Source organism: Microcaecilia unicolor, chromosome 7 (genome assembly GCF_901765095.1).
Source record: "Microcaecilia unicolor chromosome 7, aMicUni1.1, whole genome shotgun sequence".
Classification (NCBI taxonomy): domain Eukaryota; kingdom Metazoa; phylum Chordata; class Amphibia; order Gymnophiona; family Siphonopidae; genus Microcaecilia; species Microcaecilia unicolor.
This window is the reverse complement of record NC_044037.1, coordinates 216,625,039-216,650,934: the sequence shown is the minus strand read 5'-3', so window position 1 is coordinate 216,650,934 and position 25,896 is coordinate 216,625,039. Positions and strand designations below refer to the sequence as shown.

The 25,896-nt window shown below is 41.0% G+C and overlaps 1 protein-coding gene across 2 annotated transcripts in view; it reads right to left on the bottom strand.

Moving 5' to 3' along the window:
• Window positions 1–25,896, bottom strand: part of CWC22 (CWC22 spliceosome associated protein homolog) — a 201,057-nt gene that overhangs the window by 62,827 nt on the left and 112,334 nt on the right. For both annotated transcript variants that reach the window (XM_030210141.1, XM_030210142.1), the window contains exons 13-14: window positions 25,036–25,117; window positions 13,078–13,138 (exon numbers count right to left, since the gene is read on the bottom strand). In XM_030210141.1, the coding sequence (XP_030066001.1) occupies window positions 13,078–13,138; window positions 25,036–25,117 (143 nt within the window). The remainder of the gene's footprint in view (window positions 1–13,077; window positions 13,139–25,035; window positions 25,118–25,896) is intronic.

Sequence of the window (25,896 nt, the reverse complement as noted above, 5' to 3'; positions counted from 1 at the left end):
TTTAAAATAAATACTTTTTTTTCACTCATTGCATAGCTAAGCTCTGTAACTCGTTGCTGGTGCAAGTGGTAAAAGCAGTTAATATGGCTGGGTTTTAAAAAGATTAGGATAAGTTCCTGGAGAAAAAGTTCATAAACTGTTATAAAGGTAGACCTGAGGAAAGGCCCATCTTATCCCTGGGGCAAGCAGCATGGAATCTTGCTACTATTTGAGATTCCCCCAGTTACTTGTGACCTGGATTGGCCATGGTTAAAAAACGGATACTAGGCTAATGGGCCTTTGATCTGACCCTGTAGGACAACTTTTATGTTCAGTTTTAATTAGGATTACCTCAAAATCTGTTGGTCAAGATGCAGCTGATCTGAAATACAGCCATGAGGACTGTGAAGGAGTTTCAGTGGTGGCCTATTGGTATTTTGGCCCATTTAAGATCTTGATGTTGACTGTTTAGTAGAAGATAATTTTATAATGAGGTACCTACTTTAAGCTTGGAAGAAGGAACCAACCTAGGTACATACGCTAGTATTTTATAAAGGAATGTAGGCAGCATACTCCATACCTACATTGTAGATGTGAACATTTACACAAGCCTAGAGGTGATGTAAATGCTCATGCCTAGATTTCTAAAGAATGTGCATAAGATTTTCACTCATGCACCTAATTGCACACTCTGCCCCAACCCCCATCTCCCATGTGTTATCCACCAGCAAAGTACAAGCCACTGATTCTACATAAGAATTTACAAAATCCACACCAGGGGACAATAGAGCCCATTTACATGCATAATGGCTAAATACCACGATTTATACTGTTCTAGGTGCTTCCTTATAAAAGGGAAAGGGAAATGGGACTTGATATACTGCCTTTCTGAGGTTTTTTGCAACTACATTCAAAGCGGTTTACATATATTCAGGTACTTATTTTGTACCAGGGCAATGGAGGGTTAAGTGACTTGCCCAGAGTCACAAGGAGCTGCAGTGGGAATTGAAATCAGTTCCCAGGATCAAAGTCCACTGCATTAACCACTAGGCTACTCCTCCACTCAGTATAGCATGCTATGGGCCTGCTGTATTTATCCAATTTTTAACTTATGTCCTACTACTACTACTACTTAGCATTTCTATAGCGCTGCCAGGGTTACGCAGCGCTGTACAAGTCCTGGGAAGGATTCTTCATTCATCACAGACTTGTTGCTCTCCATTCCAGAGGTTGCTGAACATGAACATACCAATGTGCTTTTTTTCTTTGCATTCTCTCTCAGGAGAGATTAGAAAGTTAAAGTACGGATCTGTGAGGGAACGAGTAAGATGGCCACTTGAAAAGATGCATGCACGTCTACATGCAAAAGCCACATTAAATAAATCACCCTTTTGGCCTTGCAGAAGTCCTAGTTTGTCTAGCTGAATGCATAACAGCATTCAGACATAAACACAGTGACAACTGGAGAAGTATGGCTTGGCAAAGGTGTGCCTGCGCCAAATGTGAGTGAGGTCTCACTCAGTTCAGAGGAGTGCTCTCTCTCCCTTCCAGCCCCAACACTATGGTACTAAAGAGGTGGCAGCAGAGGCAGAGGTTTCTGGCAGGACTAAGCCTGTTACTGCTGCTGCTTCTCAATTTTCTAATTCCGCCATATCTTTTTTGAGATGTGGTGATCAGAATTGCAAAACGTATTCTAGGTGAGGTCACACCATGACGTAATGCAAAGGCATTATAATATTCTCATTTTTTGTTTTTTTTTAATTCCTTTTCTAATAATTTCTAACTTTCTATTTGCTTTCTGAGCTGCTGCTTCACAATGAGCAGAGAGTTTCAACGTATCAATGATGACATCCGATCCCTTTTTCCGGGTTGTGACTCTAGTCGTAGCAATAAACATAGAGATGCACCATCTAAGTTTCCCAGGGAGGGAGATACAGGACCGCGGGAGCCCAGCCTGCTCCCTTCCATGCCAATGATGTTAAAGGTGCAGCACTGCTGGCTGGGTCTGAGCCCCTAACTGGGTGGCCCAGGTCTGCCCATTGCTACATCCCTGGCCAGCTGTAGGGATGATGTAATGTCTGCACCTATCATTTACACTTGTATTAAAAAAAAACAGTAGAAACACACATCTTTATAAATAGTCTTAACATAGGTGCCTTAAATTCAGTGCTTTTTTTTTTTTGTGCCAGTACGCGATGGTTATGGCGTACTGACACTTTTTTTTTTTTAAACTTCCCGAGTCCCCCTCTGCTCCTGTTTCCTCGCTTTAGAGTCCGAGTCCCTGATCAATCAGTACAAGACCCGGCCGGCACCAGCACACTCAGCCTTCAAGCCTATCCGCTCATGGAGGCCCTGTTGGTACCGCCCCCTCTGACGCATACATGATGTGTCAGAGAGGGCGGAACAGGGCTTTCCCGAGCACGTGGCATTGGCGCAAAGGCTTGTCAGCACTTGTGCCGGGCCTTGTACTGGCTGATGCTGGGGGCCCGGACTCTAAGCAGGCAGGCAGCGAGAGGAGGAGGATGGGGGGGGGGGGGGGGGGAGAATTGCGGACATGGATGAGAGGGGGATGGCAGAATCGCTGACATGGATGAGAGGGGAGGGCAGGGAGAGAGAGAATCGCTGGACATGGATGAGATGGAAGGGCAAGGGGAGAGAGGAGAATCGCTGAACATGGATGAGAGGGGAGGGCAAAGGAGAGAGGAGAAATGCTGGAAATTGATGGAGGGAAGGACAGGGGGCAGAGGAGAACTGCTGTACATGGATGGACAGGAGAGAGAGGAGAAATGCTGGACGGATGGAGGAGAGGAGAGAGAGAGGAAGGAGATGCATACGGATGGAGGGGAGGAAAGAGAAAATAAGAAGATGCTCATGGATGGAGATGAGGGAAAGGGAAGACAGGAGAAAAACTGCACATGGATGGAGAAAATAGGCAAAAGCTGGATCCACGTTATACCTCCTACAGTCAATTCCACTGAGGACCCAGCTTTTAGTTAGGGACGTGGGGCAAGAAATGAGGAAAGTAAGGAAATAAATGGAAACGATGCCCTGGAAGTGGAGTTAAGAGAACAGATAGAGAGCAGCAGAATCAGAGACTGAGACCAACATGATCAGAAAAACAAAGTCACCAGACATCAAAGGTAGAAAAATAATTTTATTTTCATTTTAGTGTTTGGAATATGTCCAATTTGAGAATTCACATCTGCTGTCTTATTTTGCACTGGGTATACTGGAGCTGTAACAGCTTACAGAAATTATTTATAATGAAAAAAAATCACAAGTTATTTTTTTCTCCTATACTGGTATAATATTTTCAATGATGCCTGTTTATAAAGGGTGTGGCTACTGTGTGTGTGGCTACCAGAGGGGCCGAGTCAAAGGTGGTGACCCCTCCCATAATGAGTACCGGTATCTTTTTTCCTACAAAAAAAAAAAAAAAGCACTGCTTAAATTACCCTTAATAAGGCCACACCATCAAAACCAGTGTTCATAGTCTAGCCAGAAGAAGGTTGTGATCTTAAGTATCAAAACAACTACAATGCTGAACTGAATAAAAAAAGATATCAAAGCCCATGTAGCTTTAGTTTGTCCAACAAAGAAAATAAAAGCACCTCAGTTCTGTGATGAGATCAGAACCCAAATTGTGATGTACATAAAGCATGTGCTTGATCAAACTAGGTGTCCTTCTGAACTAAGACTGCCTGATCTTAAAAAGCAGGAAGCCAGCAAAAGAATCTGTTGGGCCGCTGGATGACTGAGGGGTAAAAGGGGCGATCAAGGAAGATAAAGACGTAGCGGAGAGATTGAATGAATTCTTTGCTTCGGTCTTCACCGAGGAAGATTTGGGTGGGATACCGGTGTCGGAAATGGTATTTCAAGCGGACGAGTCGGAGAAACTTACTGACTTCACGGTAAACCTGGAGGACGTAATGGGACAGTTCAGCAAACTGAAGAGTAGCAAATCTCCTGGACCGGATGGTATTCATCCTAGAGTACTGATAGATCTGAAAAATGAGCTTGCAGAGCTACTGCTAGTGATATGCAATTTATCCTTAAAATCGAGCCTGGTACCGGAAGACTGGAGGGTGGCCCATGTAACTCCGATTTTTAAAAAAGGTTCCAGGGGAGATCCGGGAAATTATAGACCGGTGAGTCTGACGTCGGTGCCGGGGAAAATGGAACAGGCTATTATCAAAAACAAAATTACAGAGCACATCCGAGGACATGGATTACTGAGACCAAGTCAGCACGGCTTTTGGGTGGGAAAATCTTGCCTGACCAATTTACTTCAATTCTTTGAAGGAGTAAACAAACATGTGGACAAAGGGGAGCCGGTTGATATTGTGTATCTGGATTTTCAAAAGGCGTTTGACAAGGTACCTCATGAAAGGCTACAGAGGAAATTGGAGGGTCATGGGATAGGAGGAAATGTCCTATTGCTGATTAAAAACTGGTTGAAGGATAGGAAACAGAGAGTGGGGTTAAACGGGCAGTATTCACAACGGAGAAGGGTAGTTAGTGGGGTTCCTCAGGGGTCTGTGCTAGGACCGCTGCTTTTTAATATATTTATAAATGATTTAGAGGTGGGAGTAACTAGCGAGGTAATTAAATTTGCTGATGATACAAAGTTATTCAAAGTCGTTAACTCGCGACAGGATTGTGAAAAATTACCGAAGGACCTTACGAGACTGGGCGGCTAAATGGCAGATGACATTTAATGTGAGCAAGTGCAAGGTGATGCATGTGGGAAAAAAGAACCCGAATTATAGCTACGTCATGCAAGGTTCCACATTAGGAGTTACGAACCAAGAAAGGAATCTGGGTGTCGTCGTCGTCGATAATACACTGAAACCTTCTGCTCAGTGTGCTGAGGTCTGCACATCAGCCTGGGAACAAAGAGGATTAATTGTAACATAGTAAGTGACAGCAAATAAACGGTCCATCCAGTCTGAACCAATAGTCACACTCATTATCAATTCATGATTAAATCAACGAGTGTGATATTATATACTTGATTATAGTCTTTGGTGTTTCTGGAAAATAGATCATAGAAGTCTATCTGGCCCTATCCTTATGTTCCAACTGCTGGAGTTGCTGTTGAAGCCCACTCCAGTCTTTTCGTCTTCTCATCTGTGGGACAGAGACTGTAAAAATCTGTCCAGCACTGTCCTTATGTTCCAGCCACTGAAGTTGCTGTCTAAGCCCTTTCCAGCCCATCCTAAACCAGACTGCCTTATATGAGACACAGACCATACAAATCTGCCCAGTATCCGCCCTAGTTCATCATAGCCAGAGTCGCCATCTAAGCATCACTTGACACATCCAAACACATGCAACCATTTAAGGTCAGGTTTTTTTTATAACTTCCATTTTCTAATTAGAGATCCTCTGTGTTCATCCCATGCCTTTTTGAATTCCATCATCATTTGTGTCTCTACCACTTCCTTAATGGAAGACTTTCCACATTTGTGCTGTCAAAGCAAGGAAGAAGAGGAGGACGAGGAGGAGGAGACAGCACTCAAAGAACTTGGTACTTGGTAGATGAGAGGCTGGTGCAGGTGCAGCTTACAATTCCAGGGAAACCTGCAGAACTGATTCCATCCCTGCGGGAACCCCGCAGGAACTGCCTCCGTCCCCGCAGGAACCCCGCAGGAACTGCCTCCGTCCCCGCAGGAACCCCACAGAATGGCTTCTGTCCCTGCGGGAACCCCGCAGAACTGCTTACCTCCCCGTGGGAATCCCGTGAATCCCGTTCCTGTGCAGCTCTCTACTTTCCCTGTCCTTATGTATCATGCCTTGTCTGGTTTTTAAAACTTTTTTTTTAATTAATGTAAACCGCCTTCGATACTTTTTTTTTTTTTTTTTAACTGTGCGGTCTATCAAAGTCCTTTTAATAAATGAATATAATCAAATACTCTCTTATGTTCCAATCTCTGCCAGTCACAACTAATGGACAGATAAGAATAACTTTCCTATTATAATTTCATTTTTCTTAAGTATGCAGAAAGCTATTTGCCTTCTAGGCATCACATATCACAATCCCGTGGGATATACAAATGACTCACAATAAAAAGTAAAAAACAATAAAGAGATAAAAGCATGGAAAAAGTGCAAATAGAGGGTCAGTGTTTATGAAACCAAATTCTCTTCAACTCAGTTTACAATAAATTATCTTACGCGAAGCCATCTAATAGGTAGCTATGAATAATTGATACATTTAAGGTGAAATTTCGACTCTCTAGTTAATATCCTTTTCTTGAGTCTTGCCAGACCAGTTCAGATAATTGGGCTATGTCCCCTGCCAGAAAGAGAGCCAAAGGTGGAGGAGAAAGCTTTGAGCTGACTTCACTTAGCTTATAAGGGACCTTCAGCTCCTCATTATCCTATGCCAAAGCTAAGACAACTGAAGGCATTATTATGTTTTAAGTAAAGAATGACACGGAGACAAAGTTTGTTCCCGTCCCGTGAGCTCTGTCTCTATCCCTGTTGCGTCCCTGTGGTCTCTGTCCTTATCTGCACAAGCCTTGAACACTTAAGATTTTATATTTGAATCTTTTTATTAAAGTATAAAAAGGATCAATATTCTTTTACAACTGCTGTTTATAAATCACAAACAGAAAACAAGAATAAAAATGAGCAACTATAATAATTTCCCTCCCCTCCTCCCCCGTCACACACTACCCTTCCAACCTCAACAATAGCTGATTTCTACTACCCCAATCCACCTTGTTAAATTGTCCAGAAGTACAAATACAACACACTCTGTATGCCCTAGCAGGAAAGAAATATGTCACTGTTATGGTTTATTAATCTGTGGATGAATAATATGTCATCAACAATCTCAGGATTCAATCTAGCTCTCTTGCCTTCCACAGCCCTTCCCATGGTAGAAAATGTCCTCTCAGAAGATGTGCTGGTAGCATGAATGCATAGAAGCCCCCATGTAAGTTTTGCCAGTTTTAGCCAGCACTTCTGCTCGTTTTTCCAAAAAAAAAATCAAAACATTGTTGACTGCATCACTCGAACATAAATAACTGTCCAATTCATTAACAACAGCCTTCAAAGGAGGCACTGTTCCATAAAGTCGCTCATAAAACTGCCAACATCCATTTTCATTCTTTATGAGATGAGCTCTTCCACAGATGTGACCCTTTCTGGAAATGTAGATTGCGGAGTATCCTGAGTTGTTGAAGTTGAGGTACTCGAGCCTTTTATTTCGATCTGGCTTTGGTACAACCTTCTCAAAGATTAGGTTGCCTGTGTTTTTACATCATCTGGGAAGATAACTGGATTGTCTTTCAGATGTGGGTGGAGAAGAGAACCAACACTGTGTACTGGATGAACAGGAAAATAAGGGTCAATTAAGTGTTGGAAATGCTCCTTGATAGTGCAACAGATTCATCCATTGTTGCTGGCAACAGTAAGATGCTTGAACAAATGGCACATGATGGCAGGATGTTGCAGATAGTAGGAGTCTGATCAGCAGACAAGACTCTTGTTGCCACATCAAAGGCAGACAAGACACAAATTATGTCATTTAACAGTGTTTCATTTAATTCCACAAGCAGCATCTGCAGTTTTTAGTATCACTGAATTCAGTTGCTACTTGTCTAAGATGTGTTAGGTTTTTACATATTGATACTAACATTTTATAGAAGCTGTTCCATCTAGTTGGAACAGCTACTCTCTGTTTAAGGCTACTCTCAAGTTATTAGAGAATGATACAGGGACAGGGACAAAGGGGGTCTTTTACTAAGGCACAATTGCGTTTTTAGCGCACACTAAAACTAGGTGCGCGCTAAACGTTAGAGACGCCCATAGGAATACATTGGCCTATTTTTAGCGTGAACTAAAAATGAAAGCGTGCCTCAGTAAAAGACCCCCAAAGTTCTTCCCAATCCACATGGGCTCTATTCCCGATTCCACCCCATCCAAACAGGTTCTGTCCCTGTCCCTACGGTTAACTGCGTGTCCCCATCCCCATGTCTTTCTCTAGTTTTAGGTTTCCAATTTACCATCAGAACCAAACCTTTACCGCAGAACCTCCGCCCAGATGGTTGCTGCTGGAGCAGACTTTACTTAGCCCTTTACTTCCTGCTTCTTTAGTAGGTATGCAACTTCCAAAGCATATTGCCTCCAATCCCATCATCCATACCACTCACAAGTTATTGACCTTGTTTGACAAGCTCTTACCCATCCCCTGGTCATCTACTTTCAGCATGCCCATCTGGAATAACCCTAAGTTCACAGTTGGTAAAAAGCAGGTTTCCTGGTCTCACTGGCAACGAATCGGAATATGGCAACTTGGTCATTTTGTTGATTTAAATACTCATACCTGGAAGTCGTTTTCAGCTATGCAGGCTGACTTCCCCTTATAGAACTCCCACTTCTATCAGTGGTTACAACTTAGCTCCATGTTGAAAAAAAGCGACTTACCATGCTGCTTCATTCCCCTGACCTTGTTGATGTAGCCACACGTCTTCAGTCAACAAGACATGTTGCATCGCACGTTTATATTTTCTTCTTAAGTAAATTTTCCATTACATGTCTGGGCTTGCATAGATGTTGGGAACAAGATATTCAGCAGCCCATTTCTGATAGCAGTTGGACGCAGATCTGGCGCTCAGTGTTTCAGGTCTGCGGCCATCACGCAGTCCCTTTATTTTTTTATGCACCGGTCCTTATGGACGCCCCTCAGGTCGCATACCATTAATCCGTCCATTCCCAGTTTATGTTGGTCTTGTCATGCTCAACAGGGTACTATCAGACACCTTGTTTTTGACTGTGTATGCCTTCAATCATTTTGGACTAATGTTTGGATCACTTTAACAGATATATTTCATTTCCATGGTCCTATGCTGTATAAATATATGTTGCTCAGAGACCATGTTTTCGCTCTTCCTTAAGCCATAATGAATGCTTACTTGTTAATACTTTGCTCACTTTAGCCTTGAAAGTAGTTTTTGGGCACTGGAAGACCCTGGGTCAAGTCACATATCAAGAATGGTGGAATTTGGTATTTCAGACTTATAAATATGATACCTTTCTGGCTAAAAAGTCATGTCACTATATCACTTATAAGGAGAAGTGGTCTTTGTTATTGTCCTACTTTAGAGATGCTTGATGAGAAGTGTTTTTCTTTTCTTCCTCACCACTCTCTCTCTCTTCTGTCCTTTACATGATTTTTGCAATTTGTATGCTGTTGTACTGTTACACAGAATTGTCTTCTGTTATTCTATTTTTTTAATTTAATAAAAATACTACGACCTTAAAAATTAAAAAAAAAAAAAGAACCAAACCTTATGCAGTCAAAAACACTATCCAGCAATGAGATAACTCCATATACCTGGGCCTCTATAAAGGGCATTTACATTATATATATATATATATATAAAATTATCATCATCCAGTTGGATGCACGCACATATTTTAAAAGAGTGCTTGTTTTGCCCAAGGCTTTACAAAATGAGACCATCTAACCAGTGGTAGTAGATGTGGAGAATGCAAAATTGGCACGTCCATGTAAACAAAAAAAAATACCGAGTTGCCAGTCCTCTGTTTGTGTATGTGTAAATTTATAAATGGCTGCTCTCGCTGTATGCGCAGGCAAACACACACATACTCTACACAACCCAGCCCTTTCTGGTCTGTTTTGAGGTAATCATCTCTTTGATGCCTCCTGAAATTGATGACTTAAAGGCTACTATGCCTTATTAGGACACATCTACAGTCACAAGAACATAACATAAGCGTTGCCATACTGGGACACACCAAAGGTCCATCAAGCCCAGTATCCTGTTTCCAACACTGACCAACCCAGGTCACAAGTACTTGGCAAGATCCCATAACAGTAAAACAAATGTTATGCTGCTTATCCTAGAAATATAAGCAGTGGATTGTCCCAAGCCCATCAAAATAATGGCTTATAGACTTTTCTTTTAGGAAATTATCCAAACTTTAAACCTTGCTAAGCTAACTGCTTTACCACATTCTTTGGCAACAAATTCCAGCATTTAATTCCATATAACATAGTGAATGACGGCAGATAAAGACCGGAACAGTCCATCCAGTCTGCCCAATGTTGAAGAAATAAATATTATCTCCAATTTGTTTTAAATTTACTACTTTGAAGCTTCATTGTGTGCCCCCTAGTCCTAGTATTTTTGGAAACAGTAAACAAGCGAGTCACGTCTACCCACGCCACTCCACTCAGTATTTTATAGATCTCTATCACATCTCCCCTCAGCAGTCTCTTCTCTAAGCTGAAGAACCCTAGCCGCTTTAGCCTTTCCTCATACGGTAGTCATTCCACCTTCTTTATCATTTTTGTTGCCCTTCTTTGTATCTTTTCTAATAGCACTATATCTTTTTTGAGATGCGGTGACCTGAATTGCACACAGAATTCGAGGTGCGGTCGCACCATGGACAATACAAAGGCATTATAACACTTTCATTTTGGTTTTCCATTCCTTTCCTAATACCTACAACTATTATATTTGTTTTCTTAGCTGCCTCTGCACTTTGAACAGAGGGTTTCAGCATATCATCAACGATGACACCTAGATCCTTTTCCTGGGCAGTGACTGCTAATGTGGAACCTTGCATCATGTAGCTATAGCTCGGGTTCCTTTTTCCCACAGACATCATTTTGCACTTGCTCACATTAAATGTCATCTGGATGCCCAGTTTCCCAATCTTGTAACGTGCTCTTGCAATTTTTCACAATCCTCTTATGACTTAACAACTTTGAATAACTTTGTGTCATCAGCAAATTTAATCACATCACTAGTTATTCCCATCTCTGTATCATTTATAAATTTGTCAAAAAGCAGCGGTACCAGCACAAACCCCTGAGGAATCCCACTATCTATACTTCTCCATTGAGAATACTAACCATTTAACCCTACTCTCCGTTTCCTATTTTTAACCAATTTTTAATCCACAATAGATTACCAAAGACTTAACCAAAATTCACAAAGAACTGGGCGCTTACAAACATCTCAAAGGTGACTAGCAACTGACATGTGAATGGCCACCCCTGCCCTGAGCTACATCACCTGACTTCTAAGATACTGAAAAACTGAAGGCAGCACCAGCCTCCTATAATGAGAGCGGTCAACTGTGAGCTTTCGTTCTCTTGCTCCATCTGCTGGAAGGGAACATACCCCGCTCATCTGGACAATGAGTTCTGTTTATTCAATAGATTTCTGAAAAAAATCCCTGCAAACAACATATACAGATACAAAAGAGCCAATCTAATAAACTAGGCCTTAAAAACATGTAACAGTGTTTACCTTACATGTTAAGGTTGCATGTTACCGAGATGCAAATATGTTAATGAAGATACTAAATTATCCATGCAGATATGCGGACAGTACCACAAAACTCAAATTTAACTTCCTGACGCAATATCGCATTTTCTACTACTAGTACTACTTAACATTTCTAAAGCGCCACTAGGGTTACGCAGCTCTGTACAATTTAACATGGAAGGACAGTCCCTGCTCAAGGAGCTTACAATCTAAAAGACAGGTGTACAATCTAGAGACAAGTGTACAATCTAAAAGACAAGTGTAGAGTCAATCTGATAGGGCATACTATATTTCTCGAAAGGTTAGGTGCCGAAGGCAGCATTGAAGAGGTGAGTTTTAAGCAGAGATTTGAAGATGGGTAGGGAGGGGCTTGGCGTAGGGGTTGAGGAAGATGTTCCAGGCATAGGGTGAGGCAAGGCAGAATGAGCGGAGCCTGGAGTTGGCAGTGGTGGAGAAGGGTACTGAAAGGAGGGATTTGTCCTGTGAGCGGAGGTTACGGGCGGGAACATAGGGGGAGATGAGGGCAGAGAGGTAGTGAGGAGCTGCAGACTGGGTGCATTTGTAGGTAAGGAGTAGAAGCTTGAATTGTATGCAGTATCTGATCGGAAGCCAGTGAAGTGACTTGAGGAGAGGGGTGACACGAGTATATCGGTTCTGGCGGGATATAAGACATGCGGCAGCGTTCTGAACGGATTGAAGGGGGGATAGATGGCTAAGTGGGAGGCCGGTGAGGAGTAAGTTGCAGTAGTCAAGGCGAGAGGTAATGAGAGCTTGGACAAGAGTTTGTGTGGTGTGCTCAGAGAGGAAAGGGCGAATTTTGCTGACGTTGAAGAGGAAAAAGCGACAGGTCTTGGCAGTCTGTTGGATATGCGCAGAGAAGGAGAGGGAGGAGTCGAAGATGACTCCGAGGTTGCAGGCAGATGGGACGGGGAGGATGAGGGTGTTATCAACTGAGATAGAGAGTGGAGGAAGAGGAGAAGTGGGTTTAGGTGGAAAGACGAGGAGCTCGGTTTTGGACATGTTCAGCTTCAGGTGGCGGTTGGACATCCAGGCAGCAATGTCGGATAAGCAGGCCGATACCTTGGCCTGGGTCTCGGCGGTGATGTTTGGTGTGGAGAGATATAGCTGGGTGTCATCAGCATAAAGATGATACTGAAAACCATGAGATGAGATCAGTGAGCCTAGGGAAGAGGTGTAGATTTAGAAGAGAAGGGGTCCAAGGACAGATCCCTGGAGAACTCCAACAGATAGTGGGATGGGAGTGGAGGAAGATCCATGAGAGTGTACCCTGAAGGTGCGGTGGGAGAGATAAGAGGAGAACCAGGAGAGGACAGAGCCTTGGAACCCAAAAGAGGACAGTGTGGCAAGAAGTAAATCATGATTGACAGTGTCAAACGCAGCGGATAGATCTGGGAAACATTCTGCACTAATAGGTAATGATTTATTTTCATATTTTTGCATCTCATTATGTCATTAGCTCATATGTTGTAATAAAATTATAAGATAGTTAGCAATGTTAACTGGTCAATAATCTCTTGCAATAGCACTTAACTTGCTTGATTGCACTGGTCACAGTCTGCTGCTGACTGTGTGTTGCTTAGCAAAAATTTACATTATTTCCCTGTGGCTCCAATTTGGAATTCCAGGTTTTGATTTTGGCTTACCATTTATATTAAATCTAAGTTGTCATTACTTGCACAGGTGCTTTAATAACGTTATATAAATCTGCAATTAAAAAAGAATCACAATTCTTAGATATAGAAAGAAAAATGCAAAGAAAACTTACAGTTTGGCTGTCAGGAAACTCCATCTTTAACAATTTGTGGGCACATTCTTCAAAATCTAAACTGCAGCAAAAAAGACAAAAATTAATTCCAACTTTTGCTGTCCGTTGTTCACATAAATAAAAAGATACTTATGTTACATAGAGTAAGAAAGGTTAACAATTTCAAACAGGTTACCTAGAAGTTGGAACATGTAGCTTACTATTTTCATAGTTTAGCAATGATGCATTTGGATGAGAGGAAGGGGTTTAAAGGTTTAAAAAATAATAACAATTTTGTATACAAGTTTTCAAACTGTTTCATCCCATTTATATTGATGATATTTCTGTTTGAAAATTAGCACCAACTTCAGAATGAAATACGTAAACACAAATATTTTGCAAAACTAATACCATATTTAAATTATTGAACACAAAGTCTTTTGAGGAGTAGCCTAGTGGTTAGTGCAGTGGACTTTCATCCTGGGAAACTGGGTTTGATTCCCACTGCAGCTCCTTATGACTCTGGGCAAGTCACTTAACCCTTCATTGCCCCAGCTACAAATAAATACATGTATAAACTATGTAAACTGCTTTGAATGTAGTTGCAGAAACTACAGAAAGGTGGTATGTCAAGTTCTATTCCATTTCCCCCCCTTTCCCTTTTGATAAAATCCAAAGTTATAGACCACAAAATCTTAATAGACACATTTCACCCTGAAAGACAGGAAAAAAAAAAAGTGAGGTACACCCTGGAGAAAATAACTTATGTTCACTGAATTGCTTGTGATCTTTGTCAGGTGCATAAAGCACTACTGCTCTTTGATCCTAGTGTTGAATCCGTCAGAAAGCTGCTTTCAGATCATAAACCTCCCAACTGGCTAAAGCTTCTCCAGAAAGGAAAACACTGTTACTTAACATGGGGTTTCACACATATTTTTTGAAAAAAAAAACCCCAAAGGACTTACTCGACAAGCTTTATTTATTTTGCTGATTTTCTTAGGCAGTGAAATGGGGTGGGTTTACTAGGACCATACATCAACAACTACATGGCTTGGGAGAAAGCCCATAAATTGGCCTATTTGGCCCCTCCAACTGAAAAGGTATTCTATTGCCCCTGATATTCTACTACTTGACTTATACGGGAGAGTTATTAAAGTGACTACATTATTCTGCATGTATGGTAGAACTAACCAAAAGTCAGCCACATGGACATACACAGAAGCATATGTATATGGTACTCTTCCTGATCTCATTATAATCTCTGCACTAAATACTGACATCTGCAGCTAATGCCTATTGCAGTAAACTGTTAATGTAGTGACTGAAAGCACCTTTCTGGTTTTATGCAAATTTTTCTACGCAGATTCGTATATCATAGGCTTACTGCAGTTGGAGTGCACATGCATTGGGAAACTGTACTCTTTGAAGCTCAGCACATAATTCTAATGCATGGCTTATTTTATCGGCTCCTCAGTGTATGCAGTGGTGGTCAAAAAAGGAAATAGAATGACAGGATTTATTCGGAAAGGAATGAAAAATAAAACAGACAGAATGTCATAATATCTAGGATATAACCATGACTTGATGATTGTGTACAGTTGTAGCAGTCCCATCTAAAACAAACAAACAAACAAACAAACGATATAGTGGAACTACCGAAGGAACAGAGGGATCATCTAAATGTTCAGGGGATAGAAGGCTCCCATACAAAAATAAGCTAAAGAACTTTGAAAAGAGAAGACAGAGAAGGTGGAACACAAATAGGGAACTGTTTACACTTTCAACTGGTAACAAGGTTAGGGGACAATTTATAAAACTAATTGGAAGCAGATTTAAAACAAAACTAGAGAAAGTAGTTTTCACTCAATGCTCAAAGTACAGAATTTATTTTGGAGGATATATGCAAGCCACCTTGAATAACTGGGCTTAAAAGAGATTCAGACAAGTTCCCACAGGAAAATTCCAATATTAGCTAAGTAGACTTGGGAAAGCCCCACACATTCTTGAGAGGGGGCAACAAGGAATGGATCTACCTTTTAGGTTCTGCTGGGCACTTCCTAAAAGCCCAGACAGGATGTTGGGCCTGAAGGACCTTTGCTTTGACCCAGCATATCATTTATTATGTTCTTGTGTCTCAAAGGAAGAGTCCTAGGGCAGTGGGGTTAGCGGCTGGGGAGTGGGGATGGAGAGAAAGAAGGAGGCATACACAATGTATGTGCTGCTCAAAGTAGGGCCCAGATATTCATACCCTGAATGCTGTCTATTTCTTTCCCTACTATGGCGCTCATGCTGTAGCTAAAAAGGAGAGGCAATAGCGGAACTGCCCGATTACCGCTGGGTATACTCCGGCGTTACAAAATAAATAAATTTTGTAGTGCCGGAAATGACGGTGCGCTACGGATTGAAGTACTGCCAGGCTGTTGTGGTAGCCCGGTGGTAGTTCCTTTATAGCAAGCGGTAAGCCCGCGTTGGGTTTACCGCCGCTTAGTAAAAGGAAACCATTGTTTGAAAACTAATGTGATTATTTATTAATTTGTTGTTGATTATACATCCCTCAGATGTTGAGTTCATTTCCTGAATGTTAACCACTACGAATCCTACTACTACTACTATTTAGCATTTCTATAGCGCTACAAGGCGTACGCAGCGCTGCACAAACATCCTACTTGGAATGTGGGCAGTATACAAACAAACAGAACAGAATAGAATAAACAATACTGCAATGTTTGCTTTTGATCAAGCAGCAATTAGGCTACAGTACTATACAACTAAGAAGGGCACAAGAAGCTGCCATATTTCCTGGTAAGAAGAAAATACAAAACAAAACCATTTCTACAAAGTTTAACACATACTTAAACTATAACATTCCACAAATAAGAGCTGCTACCCTTGGTGCACCGGAACCCAGCAAGTGCAGGGGAGCTGACAGGGGAACAGTGCAAGCAGTAAAGAAGAGTTGGGAGTAAACTCTGCCCCTGCCTCAGATGTAACCAGCCTACTGGGGAAGATAAGACCAGTCTCCTCTGAGAGGGTGATGAGGAGAGCTGCTACTTGTGTCCTGATGCACCACAGTGTATGAAGGGGCCTTTTTTTGGGGGGGGGGGGGGGGATTTGAGTGTTGAATTAAGTCGCCTGGCAGTAGCTTTGTCCTTGGCAACGGGTAAATGGTAAGCTAAAGTTAAGATTGCTCCATCATCTGCACTTCCTGTTTGGGCCCTATGGACAGACACACGAGTCTTCAGAAACCAGTGAGTGACCCAGTCATGCTGAAACAGGGTACCTTGTAGAGTCTTTTCTCAAATAAATTATATTTCACATCTTGGACGTCTCTGGTCTGCTTTTTGAAGAATCTGGTTCTGTTCCCACTCCTGTTCTTGCTCCTGAGATTTACCGTGGGACACCGTTGTTCTTTTCCACCCTCTGTTGGTTTTGTTGCTAGTTCTCTACCATCAACACCCTCTATTTCATGGACCACTTTAAGCCCCAATTTGAGACCACCCCCACCATTCCACATTACTTCTTCCAGTGTGGGACCTTGAGGAGAGGTCACGATAAACATATCTCAACCAGGGACGACTCCTCTAGCTTTGGCTTCTTCCCAAGACTTCTGAATGAAAGCCTTTACCAAATCCTATTGGGTTTCCAATGGATTTGGAATCGCAGTCCTCTTTTTCTGGAGAATTTTCTGGGGATATATCCTTGAAAGGCATTTGGTGCCTATTATCCAAGAATAATTTTCATCTGCAAGGATCTGTTGGAAACTCTGTGAAATTTTCTCAACGGACTACTGTAAAAATTGAAAGAGCAAGGATTACTTAAATTAGAAAGCAATTTTAATAGCAAGTGAATGCAGTGCAGGCTGCAGGGACAGCCCGTATTAAAGACAATATGAGTTTGAATAGGCACATTGAAGATTTGGAAAATTAGTAGTAAGGCTAGGAATTTGAGGTTTCTTAAATTTTCCTAAGACACCTTATTTCTCCTCTTATATTACTGCAGAATTACCTTCGTGATGTGCTGCAGTTCTCTAAAGTGGAAATTCTTTTGTCTCTAAATAGTATTATGTAACTGCAGTAGTAAGTGATTAACCTAGGTCTCTCCAGTGGGAAAGGATCCTTCTATTACAAATTTAACTGAATTCCTAAAATCTTCTCAGGATTTGATCTCCACGAGAGAAACCTTGGCTGTCATTTTTAAAAATGAGATAGATAAGGTAACCATTTTTAAGGCTTATTTTTCTTTAAAAAAAAAAATAGATCTTTATTGTGGGTTATACAATAATAATTTTTCCTGATGTATCTAAGTTGACTCAGCGGAGAATGCAGCAGTTCTTATAAACGAAGCCTAATGTTTTGGATTTGGGTGCTTCTTTTTTCCTACATTTCCCATGCAGGTGTTGTATTTCCTATCAAGGTAATAATTACAGTACATTTTCCTGAAACCTACTCACCTAGAGGTTTTTTTTGTTAGATAAGCAAGTAACAGAGCATTAGATGATGTAAGAATTGTCAGTTTTATTTTTTTTCTCTCTTTTCTTTTTAAGATAGTGATGGTATATATCTCAACTGAACCGAACTTTGTTATTGGCACCGGGATAAACCGAACTTTGTTATTGGCACCGGGATAATGTGTGAGGCAGCAATTCTTCATAATGTTGTATATTGATTTATGTATGATTTCTTATGGAAGATTTTTCTATATCTTCTTTATTTCCATTATCGTAAAAAAAAAAAAAAAAAATCTATAATTAAAAATAAAATTAAAAAAAAAATCATTCCACAATATGAACATCAGAGGTAGTATTGGCAGAATCACGGCTGAGGAGAAGAATATTTCTTTGTATGATAAAGGCTTTAATGTCAGCTCCCTCAGAGGGTAATCTTATAACAGGCTGTCTACATGTGAAGAAAGTCAAGTAGGTACCTATTTATAGCCTGCTTTATGAAGAAACATAGGAGCCCTTTTACTAAGCCGCATAAGCGTCTACGCGTGCCAAAATGGAGTTACCGCATGGCCCTTGTGGTAATTTCATTTTTGGTGCGCGTCCGCTACGCATGCCCCAAAAATATATATTTTTTTCCGACGCGCGTAGGTTATTAATGCCCGGTTACCGCGTGAGGCTTTACCGCTAGGTCAATGGCTGGTGGTAAGGTCTCAGACCCAAAATGGACGCGCAGAAATTTTCATTTCTGTAACCTGGTGCGTGTAAATTCTAAGTAGTATAGTTGAAAAAAGGGAGTGGCCATGATCAGGGTGTGGGCGTTTCTAAAATCTATATGTGTTATTACAGAATACACCCAATCTGCACCTAATTTAGGTGTTGGGATTTATGTCAAGTAAAACATGGTGTAAATGGCCGTGATTAAATCTGGTCGCGTGAAAAGGCGCTCGGCATAATTCTATATACTGCGCAGAAATTTAAGCCTATTCTATAAAACTTTAGGCATACTTTAGAGAATACGCCTAGACATATTTTTTTCCATGTGGAATTTTCAGGTGCCATATACAGAATCTAGCCCTTTATATGCAAAAACAATCCAATATAAAATTACTCCCTAGATAAGTTTTAAAAAACATATGTCAGCATTAAGAGAATTAAAATTCTTATTTTTCATATTGTTTTGTCTGGGGTCCTGTGCATAAAAAAAAACCATTCTACAGGTATATAATGAAAAAAACATTTTCTGAATGGGAACACAAAAATACAAATTGGAAAAAAATATTGTTACAAGGTTTGCACAAATATACTGTGGTTAAAGCCTGAATTTTTCAGAGGTTTACTATTAAGTAGAGTTGCATTTTTAACTGAAAGCCAAAGAAAATGTTTTAGACAGACTGAAAACATGTTGACCACCATTTGTGAATTACTACTGCTATGAGCTCATATGGCACTGAATAATCCAAGGCTTAGTAACAAGAAAAAAATATGCTAAAACATTCAGTGTGAATAAAGATGTCAAAGACATACAAGGAGGTACAAGGGATACAAAATAAGACAAGAATATTTTATTGCCTCTATGCCACTCCACTGTGCAACCTCACCTTGAGTATTGCGTTCAATTCTGGTCGCTGTATCTCAAAAAAGAAATAGTGGAATTAGAAGAGGTTCAAAAAAGAGCAACCAAAATGATAAAAGGGATGGAATTCCTCCCATATGAGGAAAGGCTAAAGAGGCTAGTGCTCTTCAGTCTGGAAAAGAGACGACTGAGGGGGGATATAATTGAGCTCTATAAATTCTTGAGTGGTGTACAGCGAGAAGTAGTGAATCGATTTTCACTCTTTCAAAAAGTACAAAGACCGGGGGACACTCAATGAAATTACATGGAAAGACTTTTAAAACAAATAGGAGAAAATATTTTTTCACTCACAGATAGCTAAGCTCTGGAACTTGCTGCTGGAGGATGTGGTACCAGCTGTTAGAGTATCTGAGTTTATAAAAGGTTTGGACAAGTTCCTGAAGGAAAAGTCCATAGTCTGTTATTGAGATGGACATGGGGGAAGCCACTGCTTGCCCCAGGATTGGTAGCATGGAATGTTGCTACTAACTGGGTTTCTGCCAGGTACTTGTGACCTGGATTGGCCACTGTTGGAAGAAGGATACTGGGATAGATGGACCACTGGTCTGACCAGTATGCTATTCTTATGCTATGATATGCCATTCAGGACTAATGTTGAAATGTTCTCTCTTTCCAAGGATACTAGGCAAGGATACTAGGCAGGGATGTCTATTGCCCCCCTTGCTCTTTGTTGTCATGGAGCTTCCTCAGTTCAACATAATTCAGACATGGTGGAAATTAGGTTTGGAACTCATGATGTCAAGATTAGCTTGTTTGTGGCTGATGTTTTAATTTCCCTGTCCTTCCCTACTACAACGCTTTCCAACTTGCTGGTTGAACTTGAAGTTTTCTCTTGTGTCTCAGGCTTCGAAGCCTACAACTAAACTTTAGACAAGTGGGACCATTCAGGTTCTGCAGTCTTCCTTCCTCTTTCAATGGGTGCAACATGGCATCAGATACTTAGGGGTGTGGCTCACCAGGCAATTTGGAGACCTATTCATGTTTAATTACCAGACCCTCCTTTGAACTAGTAAACTAGATCTGCAGAGGTGGAAGGGCGTTTCATTGTCATGGTTTAGTAGGATGTCTACAGTTAAAATGAATGTTCCAAGAGCCCTTTATCTTTTTCAGGTCTTGCCAGTTGCTGTATCCAAACACTGGCTCATGGGTCTTCAGGAGAGTATTATTCAGTTTATTTTGAGGGATTAAAAAAAAAAAAAAAAACAACTTAAGCTTTCAGCTAAATATTTTATTTAAGGACTGCTTTAAGGGGGCTAAGGGGGCCCAATGTGGGGCTTTACTTTAAAGCTGCCCAGGCCTATGGGGAAATACAGTGGTTCAAAATCACTCTAGTAAACTTTGAATAGCGATAGAACAAGCTTTGGTAGGCCCCATCCAACTGAGCTACTTTATGTGGCTGCCTAGAACAGGGGTTCTCAAAGTCTGCAACCCAGCCGGGTTTTCAAGATTTCCACAATGAATATTTGATATCTATTTGCATTCATTATTTTCATTGCATGGAAACAGATGTCATACGAATTCATTGTGGAAATCCTAAAAACCAGGCTGGGTTGTGGACCTAGAGAACTGGATTTGAGGACCCCTGGCCTAGAATGTTTTGGTCACTGGGTGATAACGTGTGCCCAATTACACTCCATACACTACAGGTCTGGGATACGATAAGTTCATCTCCAGATTTTCAGTTATCAAGGCATACCCCTAATTAGAGCTAACCCACTGTTCTTGTCAGTTCTGACCTCTTCTACATATCATCAGTGGGAGGGTCTTAGGCCTCATTAGGTGGAGGCAGGTGGTGGAAGATTCTATCATTCTCCTAGTTGAAGATTTGGCGAATGACTGGGTCCTATGATTTTGCTTATGTTAAGTTGACCCACTTTTTGTCTGGGAAGAACATTAAAAGCAATTTGAGAAGTAAAGCTACTCCTCTAGAAGCAAATCTGTGAGAATTTTATTTTCACTAGGCACTTGGTAGTGGCCCTGTATACTTACGGGACAGGAAAACACCAGACATGATACATAGGCAGCAAAACTTTGGCCTCAGTTATAAGCTGTCTGAATTGTAAGCCAGGATGAACAGATGGATGCAGAAACGTTAAAGGAAATTAGGGATGCAAATAAACTGGGCAACACAATAATAATGGGTGATTTCAATTACCCCGATATTGACTGGGTAAATGTAACATCAGGGCATGCTAGAGAGGTAAACTTCCTTGACGAAATCAAGGACTGCTTTATGGAGCAGCTGGTACAGGAGCCGACGAGAGAAGGAAAAATTCTAGACCTAGTCCTTAGTGGAGTGCATGAACTGATGTGGAAGGTAAACGCGCTGGGGCCGCATGATGACAGTGACCATAATATGATCGGATTTGATATTAGCTTTGAAGTATACATAGGAAATCAAAACGTTAGCGTTTAACTTTAAAAAACGAGACTATGACAAAATGCGAAGAACAGTGAAAAAAACAAACAAACAAAAAAAAAAAACTTAGAGGAGTGGCTGCGAGGGTCAAAAATTTACATCAGGTGTGGATGCTGTTCAAAAACACCATCCTGGAAGCCCAGGCCAAATATATTCCTCGTACTAAAAAAAGGAGGATGGAAGACCAAACGACAGCCGGCATGGTTAAAAAGTGAGGTAAAGGAAGCTATTAGACCTAAAAGAAAGTCCTTCAGAAAATGGAAGAAGGAATCGACTAAAAATAATAAGAAACAGCATAAGGGATGTCTAGTCAAATGCAAAGCGCTGATAAGGTAGGCTAAGAGTGACTTCAAAAAAAAGATTGTGTTGGAGGCAAAAACACATAGTAAAATGTTTTTTAGGTATATTAAAAGCAGGAACCCGGCAAAAGAATCGGTTGGACCACTAGATGACCGAGGGGTAAAAGGGACGATCGGTGAAGACAAAGCCATAGCGGAGAGATTAAATGAATTATTTGCTTCAGTCTTCACCGAGGAAGATTTTGGTGAGATACCGGTGCCAGAAATGGTATTTGAATCTGACAAGTCGATGAAACTGAATGAATTCTCTATAAACCTAGAGGATGTAATGGGGCAGTTCTACAAATTAAAGAGTAGCAAATCTCTTGGACTGGATGGTATTCATCCCACAGTACTGATAGAACTGAAAAATAAACTTGCAGAACCTATTGTTAGTAATATATAATTTATCTTTAAAATCGAGCGTGGTACCAGAAGATTGGAGGTTGGCCAATGTAACGCCGATTTTTCAAAACGGTTCCAGAGGAGATCCGCGAAATTATAGACTGGCGAGTCTGATGTTGGTGACAGGCAAAATGGTAGAGACTATTATTAAGAACAAAATTACAGAGCATATTCAAAAGCACGGATTAATGAGACAAAGCCAACATGGATTTAGTGAAGGGAAATCTTGCCTCACCAATCTATTACATTTCTTTGAAGGGGTGAACAAACATGTGGATTAAGGTGAGCCAGTTGATATTGTGTATCTGGATTTTCAGAAGGCGTTTAACAAAGTACCTCATGAAAGACTCCAGAGGAAACTGGAGAGTCATGGGATAGGAGGTACTGTCCTATTGTGGATTAAAAACTGGTTAAAAGATAGAAAACAGAGAGTAGGGTTAAATGGTCAGTAGAGAAGGGTAGTTAGTGGGGTTCCGCAGGGGTCTGTGCTGGGACCGCTGCTTTTTAACATATTTATAATTGACCTAGAGAGGGGAGTAACTAGTGAGGTAATTAAATTTGCTGACGACAAAGTTATTCAAAGTCATTAAATCGCGGGAGGATTGTGAAAAATTACAAGAGGACTTTACGAGACTGGGCGTATAAATGGCAGATGACGTTTAATGTGAGCAAGTGCAAAGTGATGCATGTAGGAAACAGGAACCCAAATTATAGTTACATAATGCAAGGTTCTACGTTAGGAGTCACCGACCAAGAAAGGGATCTACGTATCGTTGTTGATGATACGTTGAAACCTACTGCACAGTGTGCTGCAGCAGCTAAGAGCAAACAGAATGTTAGGAATGGAAAACAAAAATGAAGATGCAATAATGCCTTTGTATCGCTCCATGGTTCGACCGCACCTTGAATATTGTGCTCAATTCTGGTCACCGCATCTCAAAAAAGATATAGTGGAATTAGAAAAGGTGCAGAGAAGGGTGACGAAAATGATAAAGGGGATGGGACAACTTCCCTATGAGGAAAGGCTAAAGTAGCTGGGGCTCTTCAGCTTGGAGAAAAGGCGGCTGAGGGGAGATAGAGGTTTATAAATTAATGAGTGGAGTTGAACGGGTAGATGTGAAGCGTCTGTTTACGCTTTCCAAAAATACTAGGACTAGGGGGTACGCGATGAAGCTACAAAGTAGTAAATTTAAAACGAATCGGAGAAAAATGTTTCTCCACTCAACATGTAATTAAACTCTGGAATTCATTGCCAGAGAATGTGGTAAAGGCGGTTAGCTTAGCAGAGTTTAAAAAAGGTTTGGACAGCTTCCTAAAGGAAAAGTCCACAGACCATTATTAAATTGGACTTGGGAAAAATCCACTATTTCTGGGATAAGAAGTATAAAATGTTTTGTGCTTTTTTGGGATCTTGCCAGGTATTTGCGACCTGAATTGGCTGGCCACTGTTGGAAACAGGATGCTGGGCTTGATGGACCTTTGTTCTGTCCCAGTATGGCAATACTTATGTACTTATGAATCTGCCTTAGCTAAAATAGCAATAGCTGTGGTGGCAGTGTGGGTCCTGGGGTATAAGGGGCACATCTGGTGGCTTTGCCTTAAGGCTAAAGCATTTTGGAAGAGAACAGTTACAGATTGGTTGGCTGAGTGGCTTTCAGATCTCTTGGGATCCAGGAATCTTTTTACTGAATAGAGATATACCTGTGCGGGCTGTTTCACAAACTCCCTTAGTTAGACCTTGGCATCAGCTTGGAAGGTAGTAGATATCCCTTTGCTTCAAAAACGGAGATCTAAGCTGAGCTACATATATCAAATGGAAAGACTCATTGCTATTAGGAGAAGATCAGAAGCAAAGTGGGAGAAAGTCTGGGGACTCTTGCGAGATGCAACTTTTGTTTAGTTTTTCTCTCCCATGGTCTCATGATTGGGAGTTAGTATTTCTTTTTGTGGTGGGATGGGATTATGACACTCTTTATATATATTTTTTTTAAATTGAAGGTTATTTTTGTATGATTACATATGCAATGTTCATATTTGTTGTTGTAGATTATTGAGGAGTAGCCTAGTGGTTAGTGCAGCAGACTTTGATCCTGAGCAACTGAGTTTGATTCCCACTGCAGCTCCTTGTGACTCTGGGCAAGTCACTCAACTCTCCACTGCCTGAGGTACAAATAAGTACCTGTACATACTATGTACCACTTTGAATGTAGCTGCAAAAACCACAGAAAGGCAGTATATCAAGTCCCATTCCCTTTCTTGTTTACCTTTGCTTGTGCCAAAAGTTCAAGTATGGGAAGCTTCATGTTAGTGTTTCCTGATGCAATGGGGGTCGGGGGTCGGATTTCGGGATGGGGGTATGTGGCAGCAGATTCAAATGCTGTTATTTGTAACTTGTTATCTCTCTTTTGTCACTTGGTATTTGTATTATTATTTGTTATCGGTTACCTCCTTTGTCATTTGTGGTGTCTTTTGTCCACTCTGTCTTTAAGATAAAGATAAATTAAAAAAAAACAAAACAGTGTGCTTATTCACCAGTGTGGCTCAGATTTAAAACTCTGTGATTGCAACAAGTGTACTGTTGGGTATGAGAGAAATAAAAGAAATTATGGGCCCTTTGTGCTTAAAAGGTAAGATTCTTTTTCTTTTAAGGCACTGATAAATGCTTCAGATTGATACTATTTATCTCAAATGACAATCTAGACTGGATCTGCAAAATTATTTTCAGAATATATCACCTTACCTTGACTGAATAGCAAGATAAATTGTACGTCGAAAAGAAACCAGGTTAACTTCTGTTTTATCATGGATTGTGACCTTTTGTCCTGTGGAGGTAAATAGCAGAATTGTCATAAAATATTTCAAAAATATAAACTATTTAAAAATCTTGGAGCCCTGTTTACTAAGCTGCGCTGTAGGTGAACTAACTTTTTAAAACGCGCTACTGCTATAGACACCCATATATTCCTATGGGTGTGTCTCTAGCATTAGTGTGCACTAAAAAGTTAGCATGCCTATAGAGCGGCTTAGCAAACAGGGCCCTTGGACAATTAATAAATTGATTTTATTATACAGTAATAATACATGCATTCTCCTTAGACGGCATGATTAATCAGACACACAAGTGGGCAACTATTTGACAGAACTGAAGCAGATCTTCCAGAGCTCAGAACTTTTCTTGTACACAACAGTCCATTCAATTCAAAGGTTGAATATCAACCCTCCAAGAGGTGGGTGGAATTCACTCCTGCCAGAATTCTGCGCCAAAAAAGTTAAAATTGTGCTCACAAAGTTTACAAACTCTGCAAAATACTGTGCACAAAATTTTCCCTCCCTCCCACATCATCCCCCCTTTTGTTTTTTTTTACAGCTCCCTCTCTTCCACAGCATCCCCCTCCCACCAGCATCCCTTTTATGTATTTATTTTTAACAGCCACTCACAGCATGCCTTTTTTTTTTTTTTTACACTCCCCCCCCCCCCCCCACTCACCTGAGGAAGGAGGAGTAGGAGCTGCAGCGGGAATACACTTCGGGGGGCAGGAAAGAACCCTACTCTTTCCTGCTCCACTGCTGCCATTTTCTTGCTGGTGCCATGCTTTTTCAA